The sequence below is a fragment of the Triticum urartu genome, chromosome 2A, assembly GCF_056163025.1.
Source record: "Triticum urartu cultivar PI428250 chromosome 2A, HENAU_Tu73, whole genome shotgun sequence".
NCBI classification, from domain to species: domain Eukaryota; kingdom Viridiplantae; phylum Streptophyta; class Magnoliopsida; order Poales; family Poaceae; genus Triticum; species Triticum urartu.
The window spans coordinates 749,492,033-749,503,368 of record NC_141874.1 but is presented as its reverse complement, the minus strand read 5'-3'; the positions used below and the strand labels follow the sequence as shown (position 1 = coordinate 749,503,368).

General features: G+C 39.4%; 1 protein-coding gene and 1 pseudogene across 1 annotated transcript; both read left to right on the top strand.

Moving 5' to 3' along the window:
* The first annotated feature begins 437 nt into the window (after window positions 1-437).
* On the top strand, window positions 438-2,111 carry LOC147987706 (putative indole-3-pyruvate monooxygenase YUCCA10; annotated as a pseudogene).
* A 4,512-nt stretch (window positions 2,112-6,623) lies between these two features.
* Window positions 6,624-8,297, top strand: LOC147987705 (putative indole-3-pyruvate monooxygenase YUCCA10). The gene is made up of 4 exons (XM_087540415.1): window positions 6,624-7,322; window positions 7,583-7,816; window positions 7,903-8,015; window positions 8,096-8,297. The coding sequence occupies exons 1-4, from the start codon at window positions 6,624-6,626 to the stop codon at window positions 8,295-8,297; spliced, it is 1,248 nt and encodes a 415-aa protein (XP_087396541.1).
* The last annotated feature ends 3,039 nt before the right edge of the window (window positions 8,298-11,336 follow it).

Below are 11,336 nucleotides of genomic sequence, written 5' to 3'. Positions count from 1 at the left end.
AAATCCTTCTCAGATGATTGTTTCCTTTTGTCATCCACATTATATTGGACTTTCCCTATAAATGTGTGTTTGGAAATCAGACTTATCCTTATCATATCCTATATCGTATACAAAGAGGAAGAAACACTTGAATATTATTAGAGTAGTAATTGTCATTGGTAACGATGCAAAAGGAAACAAACATGAAGAATCTTTAATCTACACATAAAAAAGATGGTCCATAAGTTTCCAATACCAACAATCGATCAACGGCGTGTTTCCTACCTATTTTGTATCAGTACACGCTTTCACAACCAGCAACGGCTCCATTTTTAGATGGAAATACTCCTACACACTAGGATTAGGCCTCAATAAATATTTACCTTTTCCATCCCTCAATCCATAAAACAGATTGGCCCATGAAGGATACCAGTATATATATGCCCCCATACACGAGCATGTCATCCAAAGTTCATCGAGCAAACACACAAACACTGGACTACCGCCGAACTTATCCCACAACTTTGTCAAGTCTTCTCTTTGAAATGGAGGGTGTTACAGTGTTGATTGTTGGTGCTGGGCCAGCAGGGCTCGCAACAGCAACATGCCTTAGCCAATTCTCAATTCCTTATGCCATCGTCAAGCGCGAGAGCTGTAGCGCGTCACTCTGGCGCAACAGCGTGTATGATTGCCTCAAGCTACATCTCGCAAAGGAGTTCTGTGAGTTGCCACACATGTCATACCCTGTAGATGCACCAAATACATACCAAAAACCTTGTTTGTGAAGTACTTGGATGACTATGTTGAGCGTTTCATCATTCAACCAAAGTATCTCACCAGCGTGGAGTCATCCACATATGACAATGATGAAAAATGTTGGTCCATTGTGGCAATGGACATGTCAAAGTGCACCACAGTCAAGTTCACGGCGAAGTTTCTTGTTGTGGAAAGTGGTGAGAATAGTGCAGAGAATATTCCAATGTTCCCTGGACTGGAAAACTTTCCAGGTGATGTTATCCACTCCTCAAGCAACAAGTCAGGCAAGAGCTACTCTGGCAAGAATGTATTGGTCATTGGATCTGGCAACTCCGGGATGGAAATTGCTTATGACCTTGCGACCAATGGTGCCAACACATCGATTGTTATACGAAGCCCGGTACGTACATACACTATATATTTTCATTGGATGCAGGAACGCAAATTCTTAGTATAGTTATTAATAGAAGAGATGCAATTTTTAGTGCTATTACTAATATGAAGTATTTCACATAGAAAAAGATATGGATTGTTTTATATCACACACAAACAACTGAAAGACTAGAGGAACCACTTGACAAAAATTCATTTCTTGAAAGAAGAAATTCTATTTTTATCATGCATACTTCAAAAGAGGTGTGACATGTTTTGTGGTTGCAGATTCATGTAATGACAACGGAATTAATTCGTTTGGGGATGACACTTGCTCACCGTCTTCCATTGAATCTAGTGGATAAACTCCTTGTGATGGCAGCATATTTAATATTTGGAGACATGTCACAGCATGGCATCACAAGGCCAAAAATGGGTCCAATGACCCTGCAATCAGAAACATGCCGATCTGCAGTAATTGATGTTGGGACTGTTGGATTTATCAAAAAAGGCATCATCAAAGTAAGTATATCCTTGACATGACATAAATTTATAACATATGTTGATTTGATATGCCAAGTTATCAATGTATTTTTTATCTCCTAAAGGTTCAAGGGAGCATTAGTAAGATCAAGGGCAACATAGTTAAATTTCAATGCAGTAAAAGAATGTCATTTCATGCAATTGTGTTTGCAACTATATACAAAAGCACGGCAAATATGTGGCTCAAGGTAATATAACTTGTGTTTGAACATGTCTGAGTTTGTTTTCTTGGTGTAACCATTATTAAATCTGCTAACATGGTCTATGTGTTTTTAATCCAGAATGGTGAGAGCATGTTAAATGGCAATGGACTGCCCATCCAAAAATATCCGAATCATTGGAAAGGTGGAAATGGGCTTTACTGTGCTGGGCTGGCAAGGAGAGGATTAGCTGGTATTGCAACAGATGCCAAGAATATCGCTAATGACATCAAATCTGTGATGGACTCTATGTCAAGTTAAATCATCTTTTACATGTAGTTTACCATGGCAAGAATGCTAGAAGGTTGATTGTTTGAGAAATATATCCATTGTGTCACCTTTGTATCTAGCTTTTAGACAAGTAAATTTATGTTTATTTTAAGGTTCATATGTGCCCCGGAGAGAGATGTACTATTATACTATAATCAAGGGCTCTATACTCTTATTACGCTGAGAGATTTCTAATTTTGGTTGAACCTACAACTGTGTATTATATTTTATTTACTTGAAATTATATGTGCAAAAGGCATGCGCTCAATACTCTATTATCTATACCAAAATCTCTTGTGGCATGTTTACCCCATCAACATACAACTGTAGGAGGTACTAATCACATCAGCCTAAAATAAATGCATAGTTCACTACATCCATCGCCCATACTGTAGTGCTATTCAGTCTTAGAATGGCACTGGTTATCATCCCATGCATCTGCATGGGGTAGCTGACATACTATAAATCATTAAAAATATTTGTGAACATATTTAGAACCTTAAAACTAAAACTTAGAACACCATATGACGGAAAACTACTATTTAGAACGTGTATTTGTGGTTACGTGATACACATATCCTTAACTGTTGTGGACACAGTTTGTTGTGCCCGAAGCGCAGGGTTTGTAGTATGCGGTAAGTTTTCCATCGGCTGAGATCCAAGGTATCCATCCGCATAGTCTTGGATATAAATTGCTTATTACCTTGCGACCATGGTGCCAATACTTCAATTGTTATACGAAGCCTGATATGTACTACATGCACTATATATTTTCATTGGGTACATGAACACAATTTTTTAGTATAGTTACCATTGGAAGAGATCCATTTTTTTAGTATTATTACTAATAGAAAGTTTTCAGATATATAAGAGATGGACTGTTTGATATGACGCACAAACAAACAAACGACTAGAGGAACTACATGACAAACAATTAACTTTTGCAAGAAGAAATTCTATGAAATTTTGTTTTATCATGCATGCTTCAGAAGAGGTGTGACATGTCTTTTGGTTGCAGATTCATGTGATGACAACAGAATTTATTCAGTTGGGATGACACTGGCTCACCATCTTTCACTAAATCTAGTGAATAACCTCTTTGTGACGGCAGCGAATTTCATATTTGGAGACCTATCGAGGCATGGCATCACAAGGCCCAAAACCAAAAATGGATCACAATGACCCTCAAGTTAGAAACCTACCGATCCATAGTGATTGATGTTGGGACTGTTGGATTAATAAAAAATCATCATCAAAGTATTTGGAATATTTGAAGGAATCTGCCTTATTAGTCATATTTTTATAGTTGAAAATAATAAGTAGACCTTTTCTCTCATAATGTTGGTTTGTTTTCTAGTTAGCACTTCTAGAGAGATCCTTGTCATCTACCTAGATATATAGATCTGACTCAAATGCGCAATTATATATTTCAAAAATAAGGCACTTACATGACGAAGAAGGCGGCTACTTGCATATATACTGAATGTTCATTATATTTGAAGGCATAACAAGCAATCATTTGTTTTCTTTTTGGAGAAACACCAACATTGGATTTATAAAAGTGTCAATGGGATATATAGAACATCATTTGAATCAAGACAATAAGAAATCCTAAGTACCCTTTTTTACAATGTGAACTGACGGAATAAAGCATATATGGTGGATGAGCTTCTCCCAGTTTTGTCTATTGCTTTTATCAACTGATGACTCATTGGAATTTACTGACTTCCAAGACAAAATATACTCGGATGGAAAAGATTGCTAATGCCAAACTTGAATTAGCTAGAAGCAACTATAACCAATAACTGAAATATGATCTTAACATGCTCGTGGATTGGCGGAGTGTACCTCTGTATTCTGTTTTCCCTTTTTTCAAAATAGCATATTTAACTCATGCATTGTTCAAGCAATCTTCGAATCATTCAAAAAAATAGGAGGCATTGTTCGGCCAGCCTCCTGAGTATGACATGATGGGCCGGGCCCTTAAGCAAGGAGAAGAAGCAAGCAGGCCCAGCAATGATGAGCGAGGCCTCCACAAGTACACAAGTCCACAAAAACAAAACCCGCCAATCCGCCATCCTCCTTGCTCCTCTAGGGTTTTACTACGCAGCGCCGCCGTCTCCCTCCCCACCTCCGTCCCCCGCCGCCCGCCTCCTACCAGGTAGACCACCACCGAGGCCCGAGCCAGCGGCCATGGCCGGCAAGAAGCACAAGTTCTCCAAGAAGCAGCCCAAGGGCAGCCGCCTGCCGCTCGGCGCCGACGCCGACGCGGTGGCCGACGCCGGGAAGCGCCGTCGCTTCGGCGCCACCAAGCGCCACCAGGACGAGGAGTAGGAGTTCATGCCCTCCTCCATCAGCGCCAAGATCCTCCGCGAGGCCCTCAAGCAGCAGCAGGAGCAACAGGAGGAGATCCTCCCCGTACTATTCAGTCTTCGAATGGCACAAATTATCAACGTGTGCAACTACATGGGCTAGTTGACGTACTAATAAATCATTAAAAATATCTGTTAACTGATTTAGAAACTTAAATCTAAAAGTTAGAACACCATATGAAGGAAAACTACTATTTAGAACGTGCATTTGTGGTTACATAGAAGAGATGCAATTTTTTCAGTATTATTACTAATAGAAAGTATTTCACATATATAAGAGATGGACTGTTTTATATCACGCACAAACGGCAAAACAACTAGAGGAACTACATGACAAAAAATAACAATTGAAAGAAGAAATTCTATGAAATTTTGTTGTATCAGGCATGCTTCAAAAGAGGCGTGACATGTCTTTTGGTTGCAGATTCATGTGATGACAAGAGAATTAATTTAGTTGGGATGACACTTGCTCACGTTGTTTCACTAAATCTAGTGGGTGACCTCTTTGTGATGGTAGCGAATGTCATATTTGGAGATCGATCGAGGTATATGGCGCCACAAGGCCCAAAACCAAAAATGGTCAAATGACCCTCAAGTTAGAAACCAACCGACCCACAACGATTGAGTTGGGACAGTTGGATTAATAAACCCTTCACCCATCAAACCCTTCCAGCTCCTTGCGGATGGACGATGCTTGGACACATTTCAAAACCTGTACTCTAGTAGTCTGATTACCACTATACTTACATCTGGGTGCCGCTTATTTGCGTAGGACGTGTTTGACCAATGTTGTGACCATGCTAGGGATAACGGGTACTTGTTGTGGGAGGACGCGAAGAAGATGCGGTTTATAGTGAGTGGGGAGTTCCACCAAGAAATGCGGGAGTTCCTCCGCAGGCAAAAATGATCCAAGGGAAGTGACCATCTGGAAAGAAGAGAAGATGATACTTGTCTGTACCACACGATCCTTCATGTGAGGAAGGCCTAAATATACCTACCCAGCAGACAAGTCTTTAGAAGTTCCAACTGCAGGAGTCAGAGTGGTAGTCTGGTAGATGTTGAAATCATTTGGACTCGGCGGTCGTAAATCGAATGTAATCATATGTTTGATAGGTTTAGTCTGCAGTTTGTGCCATGCTAAATGTAATTCACAGAAGGTAGTGTATTATTCTGTTAGGAAAATCAAAATCCGATGAACTTTACGTGCTCCACTTCTCCAGTTCAGTTTTGCATGGAAGTTGCGTACAATTGTGATTAATCTGTGTCAGTTAGTTTGGAACCAGACAAGTTTGCAAAACCGCATTGAGACAGGATTGACAATTTTGATTTTCAGTAAATTGGTTTATTATTTTTTAACAAAATATATCCACACTCTGGTGTGTAGAGTTAAAAATACAATGAGCGTTCAATTTGAAGTTCGGGCATAGGACAATATGCATGTACCAAAGTTGAAATATGGTCTCACATTAAACGAGTTTTCAGTATAGAAACGAATTTATATTAAAAAATTGGTTTCAAATATTTGAACTAAAGATCCACTTCTTTTTGTTCACAACATTGAACGGCTCGTTGTGTTGACACCAAAGGTATGGGAATGGACGTCAACTCAACCGGGGGCAAAACCAAAACTGACCGTCATACAACTGAGCTGGATGCAAAACTAGCCGACAAAACCGGTTAACATGGTTGGTAACAAATCCTTCTCAGATGATTGTTTCCTTTTGTCATCCACATTATATTGGACTTTGCCTATAAATGTGTGTTTGGAAATCAGACTTATCCTTATCATATCCTATATCGTATACAAAGAGGATGAAACACTTGAATATTATTAGAGTAGTAATTGTCATTGGTGACGATGCAAAAGGAAAGAAACATGAAGAATCTTTAATCTACACATAAAAAAGATGGTCGATAAGTTTCCAATACCAACAATCGATCAACGGTGTGTTTCCTACCTATTTTGTATCAGTACACGCTTTCACAACCAACAACGGCTCCATTTTTAGATGGAAATACTCCTAGACACTAGGATTAAGCCTTAATATATATTTACCTTTTTCATCCCTCAATCCATAAAACAGATTGGCCCATGAAGGATACCAGTATATATATGCCCCCATACACGAGCATGTCATCCAAAGTTCATCGAGCAAACACACAAACATTGGACTACCATCGAACTTATCCCACAACTTTGTCAAGTCTTCTCTTTGAAATGGAGGGTGTTACAGTGTTGATTGTTGGTGCTGGGCCAGCAGGCCTCGCAACGGCAGCATGTCTTAGCCAATTCTCAATTCCTTATGCCATCGTCGAGCGCGAGAGTTGTAGCGCGTCACTCTGGCGCAACCGCGCGTATGATCGCCTCAAGCTGCATCTCGCAAAGGAGTTCTGTGAGTTTCCACACATGTCATACCCTATAGATGCACCAACATACATGCCAAAAACCTTGTTTGTGAAGTACTTGGATGACTATGTTGAGCGTTTCAACATTCAACCAAAGTATCTCACCAGCGTGGAGTCATCCACATATGACAATGATGAAAAATGTTGGTCCATTGTGGCAAAGGACATGTCAAAGTGCACCACAGTCAAGTTCACGGCGAAGTTTCTTGTTGTGGCAAGTGGTGAGAATAGTGCAGAGAATATTCCAATGTTCCTTGGACTGGAAAACTTTCTAGGTGATGTTATCCACTCCTCAAGCTACAAGTCAGGCAAGAGCTACTCTGGCAAGAATGTATTGGTCATTGGATCTGGCAACTCCGGGATGGAAATTGCTTATGACCTTGCGACCCATGGTGCCAACACATCGATTGTTATACGAAGCCCGGTACGTACATGCACTATATATTTTCATTGGATGCATGAACGCAAATTCTTAGTATAGTTATTAATAGAAGAGATGCAATTTTTAGTGTTATTACTAATAGGAAGTATTTCACATAGAAAAAGAGATGGATTGTTTTATATCACACACAAACAACTGAAAGACTAGAGGAACCACATGACAAAAAATTATTTCTTGAAAGAAGAAATTCTATTTTTATAATGCATACTTCAAAAGAGGTGTGACATGTTTTGTGGTTGTAGATTCATTTAATGAGAAAGGAATTAATTCGTTTGGGGATGACACTTGCTCACCATCTTCCATTGAATCTAGTGGATAAACTCCTTGTGATGGCAGCGTATTTAATATTTGGAGACATGTCACGGCATGGCATCACAAGGCCAAAAATGGGTCCAATGACCCTCAAATCGGAAACAGGACGATCTGCAGTAATTGATGTTGGGACTGTTGGATTGATCAAAAAAGGAGTCATCAAAGTAAGTATATCCTTGACATGACATAAATTTATAACATATGTTGATTTGATATGCCAAGTTATCAATGTATTTTTTATCTGCTAAAGGTTCAAGGGAGCATTAGTAAGATCAAGGGCAACATAGTTAAATTTCAATGCAGTAAAAGAATGTCATTTGATGCAATTGTGTTTGCAACTGGATACAAAAGCACGGCAAATATGTGCTCAAGGTAATATAGCTTGTGTTTGAACATGTCTGAGTTTGTTTTCTTGGTGTAACCATTATTAAATCTGCTAACAGGGTCTATGTGTTTTTAATCCAGAATGGTGAGAGCATGTTAAATGGCAACGGACTGCCCATCCAAAAATATCCGAATCATTGGAAAGGTGGAAATGGGCTTAACAGTGCTGGGTTGGCGAGGAGAGGATTAGCTGGTATTGCAACAGATGCCAAGAATATCGCTAATGACATCAAATCTGTGATGGACTCTATGTCAAGTTAAATCATCTTTTACACGTAGTTTACCATGGCAAGCATGCTAGAAGGTTGATTCTTTGAGAAATATATCCATTGTGTCACCTTTGTATCTAGCTTTTAGACAAGTAAATTTATGTTTATTTTAAGGTTCATATGTGCCCCGGAGAGAGATGTACTATTATACCATAATCAAGGGCTCTGTACTCTTATTACGCGGAGAGATTTCTAATTTTGGTTGAACCTACAACTGTGTATTATATTTTATTTACTTGAAATTATATGTGCAAAAGGCATGCGCTCAATACTCTATTATCTATGCCAAAATCTCTTGTGGCATGTTTACCCCATCAACATACAACTGTAGGAGGTAGTAATCACATCAGCCTAAAATAAATGCATAGTTCACTACATCCATCGCCAGTACTGTAGTGCTATTCAGTCTTAGAATGGCACTAGTTATCATCCCATGCATCTGCATGGGGTAGCTGACGTACTATAAATCATTAAAAATATTTGTGAACATATTTAGAAACTTAAAACTAAAACTTAGAACACCATATGACGGAAAACTACTATTTAGAACGTGTATTTGTGGTTATGTGATACACGTATCCTTAACTGTTGTGGACACAGTTTGTTGTGCCCGAAGCGCAGGGTTTGCAGTATGCAGTAAGTTTTCCATCGGCTGAGATCCAAGGTATCCATCCGCATAGTCTTGGATATAAATTGCTTATTACCTTGCGACCATGGTGCCAATACTTTGATTGTTATACGAAGCCTGATATGTACTACATGCACTATATATTTTCACTGGGTACGTGAACACAATTTTTTAGTGTAGTTACCACTGGAAGAGATCCATTTTTTTAGTATTATTACTAATAGAAAGTTTTCACATATATAAGAGATGGCCTGTTTGATATGACGCACAAACAAACAAACGACTAGAGGAACTACATGACAAACAATTAACTTTTGCAAGAAGAAATTCTATGAAATTTTGTTTTATCATGCATGCTTCATAAGAGGTGTGACATGTCTTTTGGTTGTAGATTCATGTAATGACAACAGAATTTATTCAGTTGGGATGACACTTGCTCACCATCTTTCACGAAATCTAGTGAATAACCTCTTTGTGACGGCAGCGAATTTCATATTTGGAGACCTATCGAGGCATGGCATCACAAGGCCCAAAACCAAAAATGGATCACAATGACCCTCAAGTTAGAAACCTGCCGATCCATAGTGATTGATGTTGGGACTGTTGGATTAATAAAAAAATCATCATCAAAGTATTTGGAATATTTGAAGGAATCTGCCTTATTAGTAATATTTTTATAGTTGAAAATAATAAGTAGACCTTTTCTCTCATAATGTCGATTTGTTTTCTAGTTGGCACTTCTAGAGAGATCCTAGTCATCTACCTAGATATATAGATCTGACTCAAATGCGCAATTATATATTTCAAAAATAAGGCACTTACATGACGAAGAAGGCGGCTACTTGCATATATACTGAATGTTCATTATATTTGAAGGCATAACAAGCAATCATTTGTTTTCTTTTTGGAGAAACACCAACATTGGATTTATAAAAGTGTCAATGGGATATATAGAACATCATTTGAATCAAGACAATAAGAAATCCTAAGTACCCTTTTTTACAATGTGAACTGACGGAATAAAGCAAATATAGTGGATGAGCTTCTCCCAGTTTTGTCTATCAATTTTATCAACTGATGACTCATTAGAATTTAATGACTTCCAAGACAAAATATACTCGAATGGCAAAGATTGCTAATGCCAAACTTGAATTAGCTAAAAGAAACTATAACCAGTAACTGAAATATGATCTTAACACGCTCGTGGATTGGCAGAGTGTACCTCTGTATTCTGTTTTCCCTTTTTTCAAAAGAGCACATTTAACTGATGCATTGTTCGAGCAATCTTCAAATCATTCAAAAAAATCCGAGGCATTGTTTGGCCAGCCTCCTGAGTATGACATGATGGGTCGGTCCCTTAAGCAAGGAGAAGAAGCAAGCAGGCCCAGCAATGACGAGTGAGGCCTCCACAAGTCCACAAGTCCACAAAAACAAAACCTGCCAATCCGCCATCCTCCTTCCTCCTCTAGGGATTTACTACGCATCACCGCCGTCTCCCTCCCCACCTCCGTCCCCCGCCGCCCCGCCTCCTACCCGGCAGACCACCACCGAGGCCCGAGCCAGTGGCCATGACCGGCAAGAAGCACAAGTCCTCCAAGAAGCAGCCCAAGGGCAGCCGCCTGCCGCTCGGCACCTAAGCAGACGCGATGGCCGACGCCGGGAAGTGCTGTCGCTCCGGCGCCGCCAAACGCCACCAGGCCGAGGAGGAGTTCGTGCCCTCCTCCATCAGTGCCAAGATCCTTCTCGAGTCCCTCAAGAAGTAGCAGGAGCAACAGGAGGAGATCCTCCACGTACTATTCAGTCTTCGAATGGCACAAATTATCAACGTGTGCAACTACATGGGTTAGCTGACGTACTAATAAATCATTAAAAATATCTATGAACTGATTTAGAAACTTAAATCTAAAAGTTAGAACACCATATGACGGAAAACTACTATTTAGAACGTGAATTTGTGGTTACATAGAAGAGATGCATTTTTTCAGTATTATTACTAATAGAAAGTATTTCACATATATAAGAGATGGACTGTTTTATATCACGCACAAACGGCAAAACAACTAGAGGAACTACATGACAAAAAATAACAATTGAAAGAAGAAATTCTATGAAATTTTGTTCTATCAGGAATGCTTCAAAAGAGGCGTGACATGTCTTTTGGTTGCAGATTCATGTGATGACAAGAGAATTAATTTAGTTGGGATGACACTTGCTCACTTTGTTTCACTAAATCTAGTGGGTGACCTCTTTGTGATGGTAGCGAATGTCATATTTGGAGATCAATCGAGGTATATGGCGTCACAAGGCCCAAAACCAAAAATGGTCGAATGACCCTCAAGTTAGAAACCAACCGACCCACAACGATTGAGTTGGGACAGTTGGATTAATAAACCCTTCACCCAT